General features: G+C 40.1%; 1 protein-coding gene across 1 annotated transcript in view; it reads right to left on the reverse strand.

Moving 5' to 3' along the window:
- Window positions 1-23,402, reverse strand: part of LOC116509850 (sodium-dependent neutral amino acid transporter B(0)AT3-like) — a 32,351-nt gene extending 8,949 nt beyond the window's left edge. Inside the window, exons 1-9 of the mRNA XM_032219131.1 lie at window positions 23,181-23,402; window positions 16,838-16,978; window positions 14,226-14,363; window positions 10,949-11,130; window positions 9,788-9,898; window positions 8,193-8,305; window positions 6,650-6,778; window positions 4,753-4,909; window positions 249-453 (exon numbers count right to left, since the gene is read on the reverse strand). Of these exons, the coding sequence (XP_032075022.1) occupies window positions 249-453; window positions 4,753-4,909; window positions 6,650-6,778; window positions 8,193-8,305; window positions 9,788-9,898; window positions 10,949-11,130; window positions 14,226-14,363; window positions 16,838-16,978; window positions 23,181-23,334 (1,330 nt within the window). The 5' untranslated portion in view covers window positions 23,335-23,402. The remainder of the gene's footprint in view (window positions 1-248; window positions 454-4,752; window positions 4,910-6,649; window positions 6,779-8,192; window positions 8,306-9,787; window positions 9,899-10,948; window positions 11,131-14,225; window positions 14,364-16,837; window positions 16,979-23,180) is intronic.
- Between the last annotated feature and the right edge of the window lie 323 nt (window positions 23,403-23,725).

Consider the following 23,725-nt stretch of genomic DNA (forward strand, 5'->3'; position numbering starts at 1 on the left):
TGGTATGAATGTTGTGTTTTAATCATGTATTGTCTTATATGTAAAAATCTGTTTTCCCCCCTTCCTTTGGATTGTGAGCCGCCCTGAGTCCCCCCAGGGAAAAGGGCGGCATATAAATAAACCTTCTAATCTAATCTAATTCTAATCTAATCTAATCTAATCAGGTAAATATTCAATAACACTGCGAGTTTTTTAAAAGAAAAAGAAAAAAGATGAAATTGAAACTCTTTTCGAAAGCAGTTTCTTACCACAAGAAACTTCTTTGTGTAAGTATTTTGACACAAGAGGAATTTCTATGAAAGGAGTGACGATGCTCTGAACGAGTCCAAACATAGAAGACAGTCCCAGGCAGAAGAGCAAGAGGAAAAATAGAATTGACCAAATATTGGCTCCAGGCATCCTTGTGACAACTTCAGTGAATATAATAAAGGCCAAGCCAGGCCCAGAAGCAGTCTGCAAAATTTCAAAATGGAACAGGCAATTAATCTGATCGGCCACACACACCATCTATAAATGTTATTTTGCCATGGCAAGTCTTGACTGGCTAATCAATGCGGACTAAAATTTAGCATCTCTATCTAGAAAATGAAAATCCAGGCATGTGCTGCTGATCGTGTCAGCACTTAAAGAAAATATATACAAAATGTTTTATCGTTGGCATTTATCACCAACAAGATTGGCTAAAATGTACCCAAACACGAATCCGACCTGCTGGAAGTATAAAAAAGTACAAGGGACTTTTTATCACATATGGTGGACCTGCCCGGAAACACAAAAATATTGGACAAAAATTTGGAAATGGGTGCAAGAAATTACAGGAGAACAGATAAAATACAAACTGGAAATCTTTCTACTGGGAATAATCAAAGGGAAATATACAAAGAAAATTAAGTACATATTAACACATCTGCTAACTACAGCTAGAATAGCATTTGCCCAATGCTGGAAATAAAATAATACCCCCTCGGACGAATTAGTGATAAAAAAAACCTTTGGATTGTGCAGAGATGGACAAATTAACACAAAAATTAAAAGACAAAAAAGAGTTGGAATATTATGAAATTTGGAACAATTGGTAGAAATGGCTGCAAAACAAGAATTAATTAAGCCAAAAGACTATATATAAATATATATAGAACTGTGTATAAAGGTGTATAAATATAGAAGCGAAATATTATATACATGTACAGGTATGATGACATAACAATGTTGATGTAATGACTGTAAGATGTTGTAGAAGGGAAAAAATAATTTTAAAAAATCTGCTAAAAAAAATCCAAGCATGGACAAGGATATGTTCCCAGCAGTTAAAACCTGCAAAATGAGATTAATTTAAAAGTTTTAAAAAGTTGAGTTTATTAGAGATACCACTGTGGGGATATGTTTACTAATTTTTTTCCAGGAAGTAAATAAGTAAACTAAGTAAATAAGTGAGCTAAACTAAGTAAATAGAAGACCTTTGTCAGAAATACATTTCACATAGTAGCTATGCCCTAGCCTTCATTTTCAGTATGTCTTGCAAAGATGGCAATAGAACCACCACTGTTGTGGCCCAGCAGGAGCCGTTGGAGCTGCCACCAGACTCCGACAGCGAGGGGCCCTATGAGTCGGCTTTGGAGGATGTGGAGGACCCTGGACAGGGTTCCAACTCCGAGCAGGGTGCAGAGAAGCTGGTTGGCCACCAGGAGGCGCCTGAGGCCTGGAGCAGCGGTGAGAGCAAAATGGAGCGTGCTCCCAAAGTCAAGCCTTGGAGTAGTGGGGAGGAGACAAGGGAGTGTGATCCTGACATCATGCATTGGAGCAGTGGGGAGGAGACAAGGGAGTTGGTCCTGGATGCCCGGCAACGGAGGGCTAATAGGCGTAAAGAACAGTTACTCAGTTACAGGAGATAATTGAACTCAGCTGGTGGTAATTAGGTTCCTCTGAAGACTATAAAAGGAATTACTTTCCACATACTCGTCGCAGGAATCAACATATTTACTAGAGCTGGAGAAGCTATCGTGGCTCTCTTGGCAGGCTGGATTGCTGCCAAGGTCAGTCTGTGCTGGATTGCTGCCAAGGTCTAGTCTGTGCTGGATTGCTGCCAAGTTCTAGTCTGTGTGTTAATAAATCTTTGAAGTATCTTTGTCTCGGCGTGCTTTGGTGTAGGACGAGGGAGGTCAGAACACATCACTATAAAAAGTGGGTTGCATTACAGATTATCAACCCTTGGAACAGATTTGCCTTTTGTACACAATTTTAACTGGATAAAAAGCATGCTGTCTTTTAACTGCCCTGAATCTCATAACAATTAGTTATATAATATAATAATACAATGGTATTATTATGAAAATAAATGATGGAAGAAAAGAATTTCCAATCCTGGCACTTGTTGTTTTTTTTTAAATCAATTTCTCATCGTGTCCTATAGCCACTTTTCTCATAGGAACAAATTGTATACAGTTCTATTTGAATATACAGAAGGAGAACGTGATTTTAAAATTACCCTCCACATTTAAAAAAATACCAATTTGAAACAGGAAGCTATGTAAAAATAAAAGCTAGTCTGAAAATATTTCCCCTAACGTAGACATTTTCACATTTACACATGCTTCATAAGATGTGCTTAAATAGAAAAGCTAGATCTAGATAAGCGGTAAATGGACAATTGTAATTGTAATTTAATAAATTTATAGGCCGCCCAATCCCGTAGGACTCCGGGCGGCTTACAAAAACAAGACTAAAAGATAAAAAATTAAAAATAGGAAGAGAGGAAAACAAATTTAAAAGCAACGCACCATATACTCAATCTTAGTGGGGCCGGACCTCGTTTGTGAGGTCAACAGCCCCAGGCCTGCCGGAATAGCCAGGTTTTAGTGGCTTTTCGGAAGGCCGGGAGAGTGGGAAGGGTCCGGATCTCTACGCGTAGATCGTTCCACAGGGCCGGAGCAGCTACAGAGAAGGCCCTCCCCTGAGGGGTCGCCAGCCGGCATTGTCCGGTCGACGGCACCCGGAGAAGGGCCAACCTGTGAGATCTTATCGGCCGTTGGGAGGTATGTGGCAGGAGGCGACAAGAAAACAAGAATTTAAGATATTTACGGCATAGGAACACTAGATAAAAATTCAAATCCAATGAATACATACCAACATCAGTTTGATACAAAAGTCTTGAACAGAAAATAGCTCCTAGAGGGAAATTGGTCAATTTGGTAGTAATACTTGGTCTGACCAAGCCGTTTCCATTGCTAAAGTGGCTCTCTGAATCTCACTGCTGGTACACACTTCTCACTATGCTTACAATGCAGGCAAAGCTGCTTAGATAAAAGAGAGAGAAAATGTTCCCAATACAGGTAAGTCCTCTACTTATGACCACAATTGAGCCCAAAATTTCTGTTGCTAAGTGGGACATTTGTTGTGAGTTTTGCCCCATTTTATGGATTTTCCTGCCGTGATTGTTAAGTGAATCATTGCAGATGTTAAGTTGGTCATATGGTTGTTAAGTGAATCTGGAATGCTGCAACCATCATAAATATGAATCAGTGGCCAAGTGTCTGCACACACGACCATAGGGATGCTGCATTGGTTCGTGACCCGTCAAAACCGCGGAGGACAAAATCGCGCTTGACGAAAGCGTGCATGTGACGTCATCACAGCGCAACGAAAAAAATTAAAAATTGAAATAAAATTAAAATTAAAGCAAGCCGATTCACATAAAGGTAAGGGTTAGGGTTAGGTTAAGGGTTAGGGTTAGGTTTAGAGCGTTAGGGTTACATTTAGCGTTAGGTTAAGGGTTAGCGTTAGGTTTAGCGTTACGTTAACGGTTAGGTTTAGGGTTAGATTTAGGGTTAGGTTAGGGGTTAGGGTTAGGTTTGGGGGGGTTAGGGTAAGGTTTTCGCTTTATTTTTACATTTTTCAATCACAGCGCGATATTTTCGTCGCGCTGTGATGACGTCAAATGCACGCTTTCGTCGAGCACGATTTTGTCCTCCGCGGTTTTGTGGTGGAACCGCCTTGGTTATAAATGGGGAAAACTGTCATAAGTCACTTATTCAGTGTTGTTGAAACTTTGAACAGTCACTCAATGAACTCTTGTTAAGTCAAGAACTACCTGTACAAGGAATCCATAATTTTTGTAATTTGTAATTTTAATAGATTTGTATGCCGCCCAATCCCGAAGGACTCTGGGCGGCTTACATAAAAGCAATTTAAAATATTAAAAAAGATTTTAAAAAAACACGAGACAAAACAACTTAAAATCAGAAGCACAACATACACTCAGTTGTAATGGGGCTGAAGCTCAGTCAAGATCAACAGCCCCAGGCCTGCTGGAACAGCCAGGTCTTAACAGACTTACGGAAGGCCAGGAGAGTGGGGAGGGTCCGGATCTCAGGGGGTAGATCGTTCCAAAGGGCCAGGGCAGCAACAGAGAAGGCTCTCCCCCGGGGAGCCACCAGACGGCATTGTGTGGCCAACGGTATCCGGAGAAGGCCCGCCCTGTGCGATCTTATTGGAGGTATGTTGCAGGAGGCGGTCACAGAGATATCCAGGTCCTAGGCCATGTAGGGCTTTTTAGGTAATGACCAGCACCTTGAAGCGTGTCCGGAGACCAATGGGAAGCCAGTGCAGCTCACGGAGGATAGGTGTAACATGGGTGTACCTAGGTACACCCAGTATCGCTCGCGCGGCTGCATTCTGGACCAATTGTAGTCTCCGAACACTCTTCAGGAGCAGCCTAGTATTCTTTCAAAGCGTCAGTAATAACGCTTACAGTACCTTATCAATAAGTTGGTCAAAATCACATGTTTTCAGCTTGAGAGCAGCAACTCTTGATGGAGCAGCTTGGAGCAGAGATTCGAGCCAAAGTGTATAGTTCTCTCTTGAAATGCTTTGGTCCATCAAATGGAATGCTGTTGTGAGTAATTCGATATTACTGTTGTGGAAATCCAGAAAGATATGGATTATTTACATTGCTACCATGATTAGCAAGTCAGTTTTTGCTCCTAATTGCTGTCACGTTGAGTATTCATGCTTACATATAGCCAAATAGCATCACCCGCAACATGAGATCCTCCAATATTGAATTACACCTCTAGTGATTTCTTATGATTGGCCTAATTGGCTAAGGTTGATGAAATGATAAATGGAAAGCAACACATAACCCATGTATTATAGTAATTTTTAAAAAATCTAAGGGTAAAAATAGCAGCAGTAACATAAAAGAGACACTTTATTTACTTAGGACACTGGTTCCCAAACTAGGCAACTTTAAGACTTGTGGACTTCAACTCCCAGAATTCTCCAGCCAGCAGAGCCAGCTGGAGAATTCTGGGAGTTGAAGTCCACAAGTCTTAAAGTTGCCAAGTTTGGGAATCACTGACTTAGGAAACAGAAATAAGACAGAATAAATAAAAATAGAAGTAAGAAAATAAAATAATAGAAGATAGATATGGTACTTGCCTTGATAACAGTACTTGTGGAAAAAAAATCTTATTTTATTTATTTATTAAATTATTTATTTATTTGTTTATTAAATTTATAGGCCGCCCAATCCCGGAGGACTCCGGGCGACTAAACAGTCGTTATTAAACAGTCAGTATGAGCTAGTAATTTGATATGAATGCTGCTCATTGACCCTACCCCACCCACCCCCCCAAAAAACACAGTCAACACAGTTTTGTTCTGTATATTTTCTAAATCCTGGGAAGTACAATAATTGCTTCCAGTTTCAGGTACACAAAGTTTAAAGGATTCGCACGTTGTAATGATTTCAGAATGATCAGGTGATTAGAAAGGGGAGGGAGGCAAGGGTGGTTTCCAGCTTCTTCTACTGCTGGTTTGCTCAGGGATGCGCTTCATGCGCACGCACTTCATGTGCACAATGCACACATGTGCTGTAATTTAAAAAAGCTTCTGCGCATGCACAGAAGCAAAAAAACAAGATGGTGGCGCCTATGGAGCCACCGATAGAACTGGTTCGGGGGTGTGGCAGGCCGAGTTACTACCTACTTGGTCAAACCAGTCCGAACTGGTAGGAACCCACCTGTGGGAGGGACGGAGGGAGGAGGAAAGGAGGAAGGAGTGAAGTGGAGGCAAAAATATCTTTGTTGGGTCAAAAATGGTTCATGTGCCACATTTGCTGTCCTGGAACCAACCCTTTTGGAGTGGACATTTCTTCTTAATGTAATTTGACTCTAGCACGGCTGTCCCATTCGCTTATGTAACTACCAAGGACAAGGATTAACCTCAAGACATTACTTCACAGGAGGAAAACAATTGGAACTACAGCCTCAAGTCAGTAGTCGCAATTAGATGAATATTCCATTTGTGATCAAATGTAACAAAAACAATGTCAGGTCAGAGACAATCAATAAAGTTAAACTTTTTACTACTTACCCCTGCAGGCAACCAATGATTTGATTTGATTCGACCAGTCAGAAAGTCAGAAAGATAATAACAACTTCTGGGGAACATTTTAAGTTACCAGAAATTAAAAATACTGGAATGTACTATGATATAATTTATACGAATTCTTCTAGGTTTGTATTCATTTCAGTTCCATTCTGTAGCACTCCTCAAAGTAGTTACGTCATAATGGAGGCCAACAGAATAATATGGAATGCAAAGCAAAATTAAAGTGGGATTTGAATGTTAAATTATTTTAATAGCTTACTTATCCACACATTGCAAGTAGCCTATTGTTGCTTTGAACCCAAGAATTGAAAAGATGACAAGTGAGGTATATATAGATGTAAAACTGTTCACTGCGGCTATTATGAGAGAATCTCTTTCACAGTCATTTCTAGAAGAAAAAGAAAAAGAAATAAAACAGATTAAACTTTCCAACAGGCGGTATTAAGTATGAACATTGTCAGTTATAGCAGAACTCTTATTACTGGTCTAATTTTAAATGTGAGCTAATATATCCTTAAAGTTATGATATACTTCATAGATGTAGCAGAACAAATTTACATTTTATTTTATTAGGCCAATCAACTCAGGTCGTTGTAATGAACTACCTTGTCTGGAGTTAGGAAGCTAAGCGGTTGCATTAGTTAGCAGGATCAGAAAATCATCAAAAAATGTTAGAGCTGTATGCTAGACTGGGAAGTAAAATAAAAAATATAAAAAATAGATACTAGCAAAATTCCATTCACTTGCCAAAAACAAAAAAGCTACATACAGTTCAATTGCTCCTGGAAATAATCTTAGGGTTACTTGAAAGGATATTGACTTAAACTGATGGAATTTTGCCAAGTGTACGGAAATTTCCAACCATGCAGAATGATGAAGTGAATGTAAAATGGGTAGTGAGATAGATGAAAGGAGGAATTGTAGTCAAAATATTATTATAAAATCTTATAAACATACGTTGTATTAGAAAGAAGCATGGTCCCTTCTTTAGGCAACAAAATGACTTTACAGTGAATGTACAGGTTGCTATTGATGAAAGAAATGTCCTTCTGGGTTCAGCTCCAAGTGGGGAAAAAGACACTGGAGACATGGAGGCTGCTTGGAAAGATGGTTTATTGTTGGATGGGACCACATGGCTTGAGCCCTGAACAGAAAAGGTGATCACATGCTTCAATGTTGGTGGAGAAGAAGAGAAGGGCCGAGGGAGGGGCTTGCTAGGCTTTTCACAACCTGTTCAGTCCCACCTCTCTGTTTCCTGTTCCTGTGCAAGAAATTTATTCTGATTGGTTGCCAGACTCCCATGGGGGCCATGCAGGGACAACTCTCTAGGCTGCGTTTTGAATCCAGGTTTGGTTGAGTTCTCAGATGCCATGTGGTCAGTGGGGTAAAGTGCCAATATTATCATGCTTTAATCCCATCCTCCCTGGAGCTGAAGTGGAGAGGTCTTTATTATGTAAAAGGGACTAGCTTGGCCTTCTTAATGGCCCATTGACAAAGTGGGGATGGGCAGGAAGCTACAGGCAGCTATTCTGCCTTTTAAAACATGTTTCTTTCTTTTCACATCCAGAAAAATATTCTGCCTTTTCAATATTTCCTAGGATATTTCATTTTCCTGGGAGAGGGCTGGGTGATAACTTCCTACACTATAAAGGAGCAAGAAAGGCTAACTTTGTTTAAATTCTTTCTTTTCACTTACTATGGATATAAAAAAATGATTTTGACTTTGCTGACATACGTAAATGAAATTTCCATATGTTGAGCACTGGGTTAAGATATACAATGTTAGACTACATTACACCTACTTTTGTGGATTGAAGCTTGAATATACTATATGTCCTCCACCCGCTAAAGAAAGGGAGAAGAAACTCTGGGTGGCTGCGTCAAGCCAGGCACGTGGATTTTTTAGGATTGTGAACTGTTAAAACATTAAAAATAAAAATGAAGTAGAAAATACAGTGCACCCCATTAGCTGTCATCTTTACGTTATGTCCCTAACCAGCATTTTGTGCAATTCCTATAACAGGTTATAAGATTCAAGGTAAAATCACAAATGTTTCTAAAATCTATAAAAGAAATGGTTTACTGTAATGCTACAGATACAACACCCCCAATTTAAAGATACTTATAAAAATAAAACTTAAATATTAAAGACTATAGAAGGTATTTATGAATAAATTTACTAAAAGCATGCTTATTAAGTCTTCCATATATACCGTACATGGTATGTGTAGGTCAGAGGTGGGTTCCTACCAGTTTGCACCTATTCGGTAGAACCGGTTCGTCAAATCTACCGAACCGGTTAGAAGAGGTTCTACCAGTGGACCCGGAAAGCAGGCCACACCTACAGAAGAGGGTCCAAAATTTTTTGAAACCCACCACTGGTCCTTGGATATGATTATTCTACACTATCATGCTCATATTTATAAAACTCAATGCCTCTGTGAAAGGTGAGGATGACTACTGCGTTTGTGGTGCAATCAGAACATTGCGTGTGTTGAAGTTGTTTTAACGCAAACCAAAGATGCCTTTTAAAAAACAAGTTTACATCATATTCTTATGCATGCCAGTGCTGTGTGTGAGATCATTTAAGGTGGTTCTGACAAGTGTCGTCGGCATCTTCATATCCGGTCACATGGCTGGCAAGCCACTCCCATCCGGTCACATGGGCGGCAAGCCACTCCCACAAAGGAGGCCACACCCACAGAGTAGGTTCGAACAATTTTTGAAACCCACCACTGGTGTAGGTGTATGATTTCTCTCTCTTTCAAACACTGGTGAGGTGTAAATTGGTGCAATCCAATTTACAGAATTAAGAATTAAAGGAATAATGTAAGGCAACAGCAGCTGGAAAATAAAAGTGGGTAACAGATTGCTGTAGAAATCATATAAAACCTGAGGCTGGAGTGTGAAATTTATGGCTCTGCAAATGACCCTAACCCTATTATTTTTAATGACCGATCATGCCAGTTGTGATCGATGAAGCCTTGAGTTCAACAATATCTAGACTAGAGGATCACTCACTGTTCCAATCCATGTGCCTAATTAGCCATTAGTTAATGTTAGTAACACTAATAAATTCCCAGATTCTTTACGTAATAAGCAAGAAATCACAAAACTGATTACATAGTTCAGCACTTATAGATGGTGGCTGAAGTACAGAGAATCACATTCACAGACAAGATGTCAGTTTCTGAGTACCCCACGCATACTTCCCACCCCTCTATGCATGGCTTCTAACAGTTTCAGTGGGTAAAAAACATGAATAACTATTTTCTGAAACTGAAATTGTTAGAGATCTAGAACAATTTAGATTTAGAACAATTTAGAAGTTTAGATCAGGCTCAATAAAACAATTAACCCTTAAAAATAACTAGAAATTCAATGGGAATATACTTGCATCAGGAGTGAACAGACGAATTAGCCCTTGAATACCTCCTGGGAGAGTCAGACCATAAACAAGGAATACAGTTAGAATTATATATATAAAAGAGATTATAATATAAATTGCCTGCAAAGAGAAAAGGCAGAAGGAAATCATTGAAATGGATCATCATTATAGACACCCTAGTTAATGTTCCCACCACAGGCCAGCCATGTTATTCACCCCGGGGACGAACTTTCTGCCAAGACACAAATCAAACTGCCAACATCTGGATGATTTACCACTGAATTTTTTAAACAGCAAAATAATGAAGGGCTGTGGACCTAATAAGTAGAATGCTGGGGGAATGAACATGGGCTGCAGGGGAATCTATCCTTTCCCCCTTCCATGGGGGAAATTCAGAAACTCCCAAGTTATATCCCACTATATCATTATTGCAGTGAATGAATTGGACTTATGTGACTGACCATGCCTGAGAAGGGTCAATATAAGGGGTTTGCATAAGTGCACCAGCGTGCCTACTGTCCCTGTCCTAATTTTCCCTTGTGTTCATATTCATTTCATGTATTCATAGTCATGTCTATACTTCAGGGGTTGGGTCCCTGCCAGTTCTAACCTCTTCTATAGGTTCCACAAATCTACAGTGTCGTTAAGAACTGGATCCAGCTCCCTCCCCCCCCCCCCCCGCCCGTCTGCACATCATCAAGATGAAGAGCGAGAGGAGGAATCCTGGGAGTTGAAGTCCACAAGTCTTAAAGCTGTCAACTTTGAACACCCCGGGGTTTTTTTTTTCTAAAGGGTTAGGGGTGCAAGGGTCTTGTAACTTGACAGCTTTAAGACTTGCATGCTTCAAATGCCAGAGTTCCTGAGCCAACATTTTGGTTGCTAAGCAAGAGCGTTGTTAAGTGAGTTTCATCACATTTTACAAGTTGGCCACGCCCACCCAGTCACATGACTGCCAAGCAATTCCCACTCGGTCACATGGCTGGCAAGCCACTCCCACAAAGCAGGCCACACCTACAGAACAGGTTCTAAAAAAAAATTGAAACCCACCACTGCTATACTTATATCTGTTATTTAATTCAAGCTTGATGAAATGAACAAATAAATAAATAAAACAAGGATCCATTCGTATTTGGCTAGTCAAAAACCATCTGGGAAAAAGACACTCCTCACCTTTCCACTTGATTCAATTCCTTGTCTTGTACAGACGTAAACAATGATCCAGGAACTGCCCAAAGAGGCGATCAACCACCAAGCCGAAGGGCCAGTGTGTGTGATGTCCGTGCTGATGTTCAGTGTGTATCTGTACCAAAAGTAATTTGATTCGCTGCTCTGCTCACATTCCTTGTTGGTCTCTAAAATAAGAGACACATGAAATAAGACTCTTAGAGGTACTAATCATCCACATTGCTTCATGAATTAAAGGAGGAAGTGCTCAAAAGTTTCTTTTTTCAATGCAGGCAGAAGATGCCTCCTCGAAATAAAGAAGAAGTTAACAAAATTCCCTACATATTAGTTACATCAGTGGTGAGTTTCACATTTTTTTAGAACCTCTTCTGTAGGTGTGGCCTGCTTTGTGGGAGTGGCTTGCTGGTCATGTGACCGGGTGGGAATGGCTTGCTGGCCATGTGTCTGGGTGGGCATGGCCAACTTGTAAAATGTGGTGAAACTCACTTAACAACGATCTTGCTTAGCAACCAAAATGTTGGCTTCAGGAACTCTGGCATTTGAAGCACGCAAGTCTTAAAGCTGTCAATTTAGAAGACCTTTGCACGCCTAACCCTTTAGGGAAAAAAATTCCAGGGGTGTTAAAACTTGACAGCTTTAAGACTTGTGGACTTCAACTCCCAGAATTCCTCCTCTCGCTCTTCATCTTGATGATGTGCAGACGGGCAGGGGGAGGGAGCTGGAACTGATTCTAAATGGCACTGTGGATTTGTGGAACCTCTTCTATAGAAGAGGTTACCGTGGCATGACAAAACCGCGGTCCACTAAAGCGCGCCCGATTAAAGCGCGTCACTGACATCATCAGCAGCGCGACAACGACGACCACGGAGAAAAAAGGGCGCTTTAAAAAGCACTTTTAAAGCAAGCCAATTCACGTAAAGGTAAGGGTTAGGGTTAGGGTTAGGGTTAGGGTTAGGGTTAGGGTTAGGGTTAGGTTAAGGGTTAGGGTTAGGTTTAGGGTTACGTTAAGCGTTAGGGTTAGGTTTAGGGTTAGGTTAAGGGTTAGCGTTAGGTTTAGCGTTAGGTTAAGGGTTAGGTATAGGGTTAGGTTTAGGGTCAGGTTAAGGGTTAGGTTTAGGGTTAGGTTTAGGGTTAGGTTTGGGTGGGTTAGGTTTAGGTTTACGTGTTAATTTTAGCTTTATCGCTCACAGCGTGCTTTTTTCGTCACGCTGTGATGACGTCAGGTACGTGGTTTCGTCGACTGCGCTTTAGTTGACCGCGGTTTTGTGGTGGAACCGAGGTTACAACTGGCAGGAACCCACCCCTGAGTTACCTGGTTAGTTAATATACCATATATATATATATAATATTAGTCACATATTAATTATACACAGCATGCCAACAACAACAACAACTAAATAATGGGAATGAAACATTTAGAATGAAAGAGATTAAAAAGAAATCTGAGTCCAGATTTATTTATTTAAATTTAGTTTGAGGAAACACCTGACTTGACTTTCCTTAGGATTTTTTTTAAAAGATAAAGGTAGGTTGCGGGAGGAGGGGGCGCTCATTTTCAGACTTGGGAAATTATTATGACTGTAACTCTGTAATAAAAGTAGCTTTAATGTCCATAGCTTTTGGTTTCCAAGCCAGGTCTGCCTCGAAGGTTGATAGAGGCGGTGCATCAGCACTTAAAATCTATTTTGTTAACGCCATGACTGATATAGGAAAGGATATATCTTTTTCCTGTTGCTTGGATCATAATCATCTCACAGCCAACTTAGGGCAAAGTACCACTTAGGTGGTAAATGAACCACCTTAGCCATCTGCAGTTTATGGCTCCCTATTTCATTAGCATCTAGAAGTTTATTATTTGATTGAACAAGGGTAATAAACATTTATTTATTTAAGTAAATAAATAAGCAGTAAAAAGTGGGGGAAAGATTAATGTTAAGAAAGGAGAAAGGCACCCTTAGTGAATGTGTGATTTCAAAAAAAAAAAAGTGAAGTTTTGTTTTCTCCGCCTCAAGAATAATAGACACCCAGTAGATGGAGAGTGTGTTGGATGGCATTAATTTTAGAGAGAAAGCGGACAACGAATATAAATAAGGTTAGGAAGGAGAATAGCAATAGCAATAGCAGTTAGACTTATATACCGCTTCATAAGCATGTTGCTTATTACTTTTATTATATGTGTCTATGTCATTGTTTGTACTTCCCCTCCCTGATTTTATGTGAGCTGCCCTGAGTCCCCTCAGGGAAAAGGGCGGCCTACAAATGTTAATAAAATCAAATCAAAATTAAAATTCATAGGGCGTTCAGCCCTCTCTAAGCGGTTTACAGAGTCAGCATATCGCCCCCAACAACAATCCAGGTCCTCATTTCACCCACCTCGGAAGGATGGAAGGCTGAGTCAACCCTGAGCCGGTGAGATTTGAACCGCTGAACTGCAGATAACAGTCAGCTGAAGTGGCCTGCAGTGCTGCATTTAACCACTGCGCCACCTCGGCTCTTTTCAATGACTTTTCAATGACAGCAAAAATTAGAATAGTGAAACAATGGTCTGTTCTAAGGATAATGTATAGTGGTAAAATCTGGACATGTGGAAGGAATGGTGTAAAGAAGATAAGCACCCTCAAATTAAGAATATAGAAAGCGTTGCTAAGAAGTACCAGAATGCCATTGCCTACAAGAGGAGCATATCAGCTAATTAGTGGTGGGTTTCAAAAATTGTTCGAACCTACTCTGTGGGTGTGGCCTCCTTTGTGGGAGTGGCTTGCCGTCCATGTGACTGGATGGGAGTGGCTTGCCGCCCATGTGACCGGATATGAAGATGCCGACGACACTTGTCAGAACCACCTTAAATTACTTCACACACGGCACTGGCATGCATAAGAATACGATGTAAACTTGTTTTTAAAAAGGCATCTTTGGTTTGCGTTAAAACAACTTCAACACACGCAATGTTCTGATTGCACCACAAATGCAGTAGTCATCCTTACCTTTCACAGAGGCACTGAGTTTTATAAATATGAGCATGATAGTGTAGAATAATCATATCCAAGGACCAGTGGTGGGTTTCAAAAAAGTTTGGAGCCTCCTCTGTAGGTGTGGCCTGATAGGATTTGTCTATATAGCTGTTCCAGTACACGACAAGAGAGAACAAGTACAAGGACTCCTTCAGATCTGGCAAGCTATGGTGCTGATGTCAAGGGTACATGTAACATGCTTCAGCTGCTAATGGATGAAAACAGTTAAAATATATAGAAAACGCACCCACCCATGTTGCTGGGAACTTGCGGGCAGATGGTCCAAGGCAAGGGCTCTTTGAAAGAATTTCCCAGGTACCACAGCACCCAGGCAACAATCATATTATAATACATGCCGATTATGAATGATGTCATCATGCAAGCATAGCCTATGGAACAAGAAAGCATAAACAGAAGGAAATCAACAATGCAGCACCAATGAACAGGGATTAGGGGGAAATGCAAAAGTCTAACTCACACTCCTGTTCCCAGCAAACAGCTTTAGAACTGTAACAGTGGTGGGATTCAAATAATTTACCAACCAGTTCTCTGCCCTAATGACCAGCTGGGTAGGCAGGGCTCAGGGGGTCATATGATCATGTGGGTGTGGCCAAGTCAATGTCACTCAGGTGGATGGGCACTTCGCCTTAGTTGTTACAATGGTAACAAGGGTTAACCGGAGAGGCAGTTTCTGTAAGCAGGGTAATAAAGATTAGGCTAGAAACAACACCAGAATGTTTCCTTCCTGCCTTCCTTACAGGATTAGCCCTGTAAAGTGGGAAAAAACAAAAGGAGATTTCTTCCAACAATCGGTTCTCCAAACTGCTTAGAATGTTACCAACCGGTTCTCCCGAATAGGTGCGAACTGGCTGAATCCCACCACTGAACTGTAATATAAGTGTATGTGAGCTTCATGTGTAGAAATAAATTGTGCATTCCCTACTCAAGTGAAAGCAGAGGCAAACGTCCTGTGATTCAAGCTTTTTGTCAGAGTGTTACTGCTTTTAAGACATCTCAGCAGAGGTGTCTCTTTCTAAGCAAGGATGTTATTGAGAAGTTGGTTTTGCTCTGCCAGGCCCAGTCAGGTATGGACAACATGGGAATCAGGCAAACAGGACGCACTTATAAAAGTGTACGTTATCATTGACAAGGACAGCATTAAGTAAAGATTTGCAGGAGTGGCAGAGCTATCACAGATACTTTTTCCTCGGAGTCCTACGGGATTGGGAGGCATATAAATCTATTAAAAGTTAAAGTTAAAGTTCCTCACCTGATTTCAAGACAAAAATAATGCTATTAATGGGATCAGTGCATGCAACTCTGGCTTATACACAGTTGCTTGCTTGATGATTGATGGATTAACTTTCAAGGTCTCCCAATAACTATAGTTTCCTGGCTTGTATAAAATGTATCGAAATATTTTATTAAAAGGTGTTTTTTTTAAGTGTAATAGCAGCCAACATAACAGCGAGGTTTAAAAATCAAGAGCAGAGTAATGATGACAATTAATATTGTATATAATTACAATTATAAAAATAGTATAACAGTGAAGTTTTAGCAATACTACAAGTTTTTTTCTTAATGTTTGGAAACTAGAAAGTTGCTAAGAGGATCAAAATGTGCATCCAAGTGCATTAATTTAAGTAAGTATTGTTTGGGTGTGCATTGCTCTCTCTCTCTCTCTGTGTTTGTGTGTGTGTGTGTGTGTGTATACATATATTTTATTATTCACACATGGAGAGCTTTTTTATGATTTCTGAAAATCATTTTTCTTAATTTTATGACATTTTCATTTTTTAATGCTTTCCCCTAGTATGCTATTTTAAGTTTGTTACGGTACAGAATTGAAAAAATTAGGGAACTGCAAATATTGGATGATAATTAAGTATTAGTTCTTATATTTGCTGAAAAATGTAAAAATAGTTTTCACAATCAGTAAATACTGAATGCTAGGTATGGTTGAAGTAAAATTGAGATTAACAAAAAATGTGGAACATACTGCTATTTATTATGAAGCCATAGGACTTCATAAAGCATCCATTTCTATCAATGGATAACTGTTGTGGCCCAGCAGGAACCATTGGAGCTGCCACCAGATTATGACAGCGAGGGGCCCTATGAGTCGGCTCTGGAGGATGTGGAGGACCCTGGACACGGTTCCGACTCCAAGCAGGGCGCAGAGAGGCTGGTTGGCCACCAGGAGGCGTCTGAGCCTTGGAGCAGTGGGGAAGAGACAAGGGAGTGTGATCCTGACGTCATGCATTGGAGCAGTGGGGTGGAGACAAGGGAGTTGGTCCTGGATGCCCGGCAACGGAGGGCTAATAGGCGTAAGGAACAGTTACGCAGTTACAGGAGATAATTGAACTCAGCTGGTGGTCATTAGGTTCCTCTCAAGACTATAAAAGGAATGACTTTCCTCACGCTCGTCTCAGGAATCAACGTATTCACTAGAACTGGAGAAGCTAACGTGGCTAGCTTGGCAGGCTGGATTGCTGCCAAGGTCAGGTCTGTGCTGGATTGCTGCCAAGGTCTAGTCTGTGTGTTAATAAATCCTTAAAGTATCTTTGTCTCAGCATGCTTTGGTGTATGAAGAGGGGAGGGGGGGGTCAGAACAGGTAACCAAATTAAATATTCTTTTTTTTAAAAAAAATGTAAATTGTTATATTTCTGGGTTCTTAGGAAGTCCCCAAGTATGTAGACAATGCTGTCTTAATTTTAGGTGCTTTCATTTCAAAATCCACTGGCACTCCCATATTTGAGGTTGCTATGGTAGGGAATTTTGTATGAAATATCTCTTCTTTCCCAAGTGTGAAACCCAGGCACTTGTAGGAATGTGCATCATTGAAAATAAATCATAACCTACCAATTCCTCCTAGATAGGGTGAAATATGAGTCCAGACTCCAACGCTGCCTTTCCTCAAGAACTGTCCAACAGCTAGTTCAAGATGAAATATTGGGATTGCTTCAAACACCAGAGCAATGGCATATGGAATCAAGAATGCTCCTAAAAATAGAATAGCCACAGATAAGCAATAGCTTTGTCTACTTTTACATTTTTATTAACATGTTTTGTTTTACTGCTCGTAGTATCACAGTATACACCACTGTATAGTATATAACATTTGGTATAGTATCAATCTTTCATCTCTCTCTTATTGAAAAATATACCAGAATGATCAGAAAAGCTCTATTCTATTTTTTTCCTCTTATTAGATAATCAACCCTAAACCACATATATTGTAGCTCTTATATGTTTTTTTGAGTGATTGATTTTGAATTGTTTTCTATCAGAGTAGAAAATATCTTTGCGTCAAGATATCTCCGTAGTCAAACCTGATAAAAAGAGAATGGCTACATCATTTTCATATAAAAGAATATATTTGGGGAAATTCTTTAAAAAAATGGTTGTGCAAAGTCCAGATTTGTAAAAACCTCAACAATATCATTAATGTAAAGATCGAACTGCAAGAGGGCAAGCATATGTCCTTCCTTTACCCCTTTATAGGTGGGGAAAGGCCCAATTAAGTCTCCATCCTTGATGTGTGTGATAATGTGTTGTAATGTATTTAAAAAAAAACTGATTAACTTTGAGGTGAAGCAATCAACTCTTGAGGCTGCTAATTTTCCAGAGTTTTTCTCAGTGTATGGCAGAGGTTGGTTCCTACCAATTCGCACCTATTCAGTAGAACCGGTTCGTCAAATCTACCGAACCGGTTAGAAGAGGTTCCACCAGTGGACCCGGAAAGCAGGCCACACCTACAGAGGAGGCTCCAAACTTTTTTGAAACCCACCACTGGTCCTTGGATATGAATATTCTACACTATCATGCTCATATTTATAAAACTCAGTGCCTCTGTGAAAGGTAAGGATGACTACTGCGTTTGTGGTGCAATCAGAACATTGCGTGTGTTGAAGTTGTTTTAATGCAAACCAAAGATGCCTTTTAAAAAACAACTTTACATCCTATTCTTATGCATGCCAGTGCTGTGTGTGAGGTAATTTAAGGTGGTTCTGACAAGTGTCGTCGGCATCTTCATATCCGGTCACATGGGCGGTAAGCCACTCCCATCCGGTCACATGGGCTGCAAGCCACTCCCACAAAGGAGGCCACACCCACAGAGTAGGTTCGAACAATTTTTGAAACCCACCACTGGTGTATGGAATCAAATGCTGTTTTTAAATCTGAATAGAGAGAGGCATAAAATACAGTGCACACCTTAAAATAATTTTACCATATTAAGATTCAAAGCATACAAACGCGTTGAGCGTTTGTCTTTCCCTTTTGCAAAAATGAAAAAAGTTCTTCAAAAAAAACAAACACAAATCACTGAAATCAGTCAGCCATTCAAACCGGACGATAAAGCCAAATCAATCAGTAACAATGGATGGTGAAAATATTCTCAGGGAAACCTATTCTGAGTTGGGCAGTGAAAGTAACAAATACTCACACATCAGGAATTTTGCATGTGGGTTATTCAGTAACAGTAGAAAATGTTGAAGGCCAGGTACATTTGAAGTAGAATTGGGATTAACAGAAAATGTGGAACACACTGCTATTTATTAGAAAGGAAAGAAAAGATGTTTCCTATTTCAGTCCAAAGGCCTTGTGACTCGGGCCCTATGAAGTTTATTATTGTTGCAAATTAAAATTCCTGTTTACTATACCATATTTTATTCTTTTTTTAAAAAAAAAAAACTAGTATGGCATTGTTGTGGCCCAGCAGGAGCCGTTGGAGCTGCCACCAGACTCCGACAGTGAGGGGCCCTATGAGTCAGCTCTGTAGGATGTGGAGGACCCTGGACAGGGTTCTGACTCTGAGCAGGGTGCAGAGAGGCTGGTTGGCCACCAGGTGGCGCCTGAGTCTTGGACCAGTGGGGAGGAGACAAGGGAGAGTGATCCAGAAGCCAGCAGTGAGTTGTTCCTGGATGCACGCCATCGAAGGGCTACTAGGCGTCAGGATCAATTATGCAATTACAGGAGGTAATTGCGCTCAACTGGTGGTCATTAGGCTCCTCTCCAGACTATAAAAAAGACTGCTGGTGCACACCGGCCTCTTGCGGAAGTCAACGCATTGACTAAAGAGAACTGTTGTAACTAACTTGCCAGGCTGGATTGCTGCCAAGGTTTGTCTGAGTTGCTGCCAAGGTCCTTATCTGTTTGTTTGCTTGGCTTTCAGCCACCAAGATTCCGGTCTTGCTATTAAAGTACATTCTAGTTAAGCTTGTTTCGGCTTTCGTTATTGGATGGAGGAGAGGGTCAGAACAGGGTCATATTGTTCATTTTGTCATTGTCCTTTCTATTGTGCAACAAACCAAATATATGTAACTAGTTACCTTGTTTTGCTCATGGCTCTTTTGTGGCATTTTAAATGAGGAGCTCAGTGATTCCTGCAATTGGTGCATAACAATAAAAGTATACTTTGTCGCAACTATCGCCAAACAGCTTGCTTTCTTATTTAAAACAAGCATTATTCTTACAACACCATCAATGATTATACTAAGTTTTTTGAGGTTCCTGTATATAGTCTTTTATACATTTCTGCAACTCTGGACTGAAGATACCTCCATTTTCTAATTTCAGAAATAAATTAGAAAACCTACTCTTTTCAGAAACATTATCTTTCATAATCTTATAGAACACCCCTTTGTAGAAGGAATTCACATAGATTTAAGGATATACGAACAAGAATTCTGTTCCTTGAACTAGATTAATCCATGTCTGGTGGTATCAGTGATTTCATGCAAATAACACAAGAACCGTTTTAGAGAACATTTGTTAAATTTCATACGAACTTAAAAGTCCAATCCTAGTTTTCACCACAAGAGCTAAACTAGGCTGCAAAAATCTGAATGACCCGTACATGGCAACAGCAAAAATAATAGTAGTAATAATAGGAAAAGTCTAGCTTTGCTATCCTCTTATGGATTTTTGCAGTTCAGATTTGGTGGCCCTACTAAACATTTTTTTTTTCATTTTAGAAGTGTATGCAGTTGAAATTTATGTTACCCTTTAATGATTTCTACAAACTACCCTGAACTTAAAAATCATATTTCTACTTCCAGAAATAAATATCACTGTCAGGCCTACAGCGGTTCCTTTAAGAATCTTTGGCCTGCCCCACTCCCATTAAGGGGGGGGGGATAGCAAGGGGTAGAATGTGTTGTTTTCAAAATAAAAAATTCCTTTCTAGAAGCTCAAGGTCATCTTTTGTCTCCCAAACCTTTGCACCTGACCGGAAGCAGTTAGGCGTAGACTCCAGCGTGGAAGAAGGAGATTGGACCATGTGATGGATTATGGATGTGGGGACAAGATCATGAACTTTTAACTGGGTGGGATTCTGATGTCATTCCCAGTATTGGGATTTCATAGCACGACGCCAACATGCCTGTCTTATTAAATTGGAACTTTAACGATAGTTTTGCCTTTGATTCTGATTTAATTCTGCGTGATATTTGGAACACTGACGATCACATTTTTAAAGTTACAGAATCAGAATAAGGCTGCCAACTCTGCAGAATTCCAAACAACACCCAGATGGTATCAAAGAGATATAGAAAATCATCCGGATAGCTTTAAGGTTATTCTGACAATAAACCCCCAGTTGAAGAAAAACAAATCTATTTCTCCAAAGAACACAAGATAGTTTGAAATTTATTTTTGGAATGTACACTTTACTCAATCTCATGTATGTTATTTTAAATACCATAGCACATACATAGGAGCCGAGGTGGCGCAGTGGTTAAATGCAGCACTGCAGGCTACTTCAGCTGACTGCAGTTCTGCAGTTCGGCTGTTCAAATCTCACCGGCTCAGGTTTGACTCAGCCTTCCATCCTTCCGAGGTGGGTAAAATGAGGACCCGGATTGTTGGGGGCGATATGCTGACTCTATAAACCGCTTAGAGAGGGCTGAAAGCCCTATGAAGCGGTATATAAGTCTAACTGCTATTACTATTGCTATTGCTATATTTTTAAAAAGAGCAATGTTTTTACTATATACTATTTTGAAGTCAAATAAATTCTAGCCGGAATTGAGAGAAACTGAGTTTTTACTACTCCCCAATGAATCCTTAATCTTGGAAGATAAGGCATCCCTTAAAACTCTTCTATCGAGACCTTTATGACTACAGAGGCTGCCTGGAACATTAAGAGATCGGAAAAGCTACTTTCTGGGAAGATAAGATTGTTCGGGAAATGGAGACTACTGAAGAATAAAACATAACGATATCTGTCTTTGCTGACACATGAACGTATTAAAAGATAAGAGCAGAACAGTGGAAGTGCAGCCAGAACTTTATAACCTTGCTGAAAAGCAACTGAGGCTTTTTCACATAAGGACTGGTCAGCCTCTTTGAGAGATCGATGCTACTACAAGACAGAATTGAATCATCTTTATTTTCCCATGAGGAACTGGGGGGAAGGGGGGACCAGAATTAAAGAGTGCTGGAATATCTTGAAACTTTAAAATTGCCCTGTTTGAATTCTACCTGAGATCTGCAATTTTAAAAAAGGTTAGAGAATATTACCAAAATCAGCAGTGGAAATGGGGATGGTTAAGCATATCATCCATGCTAACTTCATGCTCTTCAGAATTTTTTTAAACTATTAAGGTAACCCAGCTAGCAGAAGGATTTACTTACGAAGATAAATGCACTATTGTATTTCAGGTCTTGACTTAATATCATATTAGAATACAATAAATCCATCCTTATCCATGAGTTGATTGTGAAGAAGTCATGGATGCTATTAGCACATGAAGATTCACATTGACTCTCATAAGCCATCCTCAGCATAAATGTAGACGTTCTCAAGTACCTCAACTTTCCTACTTCACACCCAAGTCCCCTTAACTAGCTTTTTCCAGAAGACCAAATATTCCAATAGATCACTTTGACCCCAAGCCTAGATAAACACCTGACCTTTAAAGCCTGTCTCAGTTTAAAGATAGCTTCTGATGTGCGAATTAGCATTCTCATAGGTCACCGTTCCCTCCCTCAACACACCTACCTGAGTGGATGCTGTACTTAGAAAAACTAAATTAAATCTACATATTGAAACTTGCTCACCAGAAATAACAGCTCATCCTCTCATCTTTAATCAGGTCATAGAGAGATCTTACCGTTAAATATCTCTGATATTTAGCATCAGTAACCAGCAAAGAGGGATGAAATAAGTGGTTCACCGACAAATGCGCGCCCGTCAAAAGCGCGCCGACAAAACCGCGGCGAGAAAACAGTGAGGTCGAAATTGCGCACACAGAAGCGCACCGATAAATGCGCGCCGACGAAAGCGCGCCATCAACAAACAACGCGAAAACAATGTAATAACCCTAACCCTAACCCTAACCCTAACCCTTACTTTAACCCTAACCCTAACCCTAACCCTAACCCTAACCCTAACCCTAACCCTTACCTTAACCCTAACCCTAACCCTAACCCTAACCCTAACTCTTACCTTAACCCTAATCACGCTTTTGTGGGCACGGTTTTGTCGGCGCTCTTTTGTGGGAACGCTTTCGACCTCGCTGTTTTCTCGGCGCGGTTTTGTCGGCGTGCTTTTGACGGGTCATGGAAGTAAGTACCACCCCATGTCTGGTCAAAGAAAAAAACAACCTGAAAGCAGTGGTGGCCATTTGAATTAGGCTGCCTCCATTTTCCTTCAGCTGCCTGCCTTCTACAGGGACATCCCTCATCCTCTATAAACTTCCTAATATTCACACAAAGAAAATAGGTAATATATAAAAAACTCCAAGGAAACAGTAGACAACCACATGTAGCCAGCTCCCCGTTGGTTTAAGCCAATGTCAAAGCAAAGGTAAAGCAGAGAATTGATGGGAACACTTTCTACTGTGGTGTCTTCTGATACTTCACCTTTTTAAATCTTATTAATAATTAGACTACTTTAGTGCAATTTCCCCTTCCTCGAATAAACCTTTCATTCCTTATCTCTCTCTCTTCGGTTAGCATGAAATTCTTGATAGTTATACCATGCATTCTTATACTTAACTGAATGGTCTCCAATGCCTTTTAACCTTGGAAACTTCACAAAGGATTGTACGATTTCAGAGACTAAGTTTCATTTCCATTATTCTAATCCATTGGACTAAAATAATGGATTTGGCTTTTTTTTTTAGTGAAGAAGCTTGAAGGACGCATGCAGACACAGTGGAAGAATAAGTGGGAATATCTTAGGTCTAATTTTTCTTACCTCCGCCATAAATTTGGCACAAATAGGGAAAACGCCACATATTTCCAAAGCCTACAACAAATCCAAGGCAGCTTAAAAGGTATTGAGTCTTATTTTGCCAACGTGGCCTTCTGTCATCTTCAGTGATTATATCCTCAAGAGACACTTTTGACATCTTCGCCACCTTATTTTTCCTTTATCGCCTCTTTCTCTGAAGTAAATAGCAGCATAGTCTTTGAACCTCATTATTTGCCTGACAGATTCTGGACAATGGATGTGGAACTTTCCAACTCTGACATCACACCTAAGGAATCTAAGAGTACTTAGCAACTTATGTACACACAAAACATGTTTGGGTGCATAAAGATAACTGAAGCTTCTGTTCTCTTTTCTAAGGATCACTTTAAGCTTATTAAGTGACAAATTGATTTATGTGGACTATGAATAGCCCTCCTAAATCAACTGAACCTGATGTGATAAAGGTACTTTGAGTATTTTATAATTGCTCAGTGTTTTCAAATATGTGTGTGTGTGTTGTATTTGTGCTGATAAATAAATAAAGGGAG

This window comes from Thamnophis elegans, chromosome 6, assembly GCF_009769535.1.
Source record: "Thamnophis elegans isolate rThaEle1 chromosome 6, rThaEle1.pri, whole genome shotgun sequence".
Classification (NCBI taxonomy): Eukaryota; Metazoa; Chordata; class Lepidosauria; order Squamata; family Colubridae; genus Thamnophis; species Thamnophis elegans.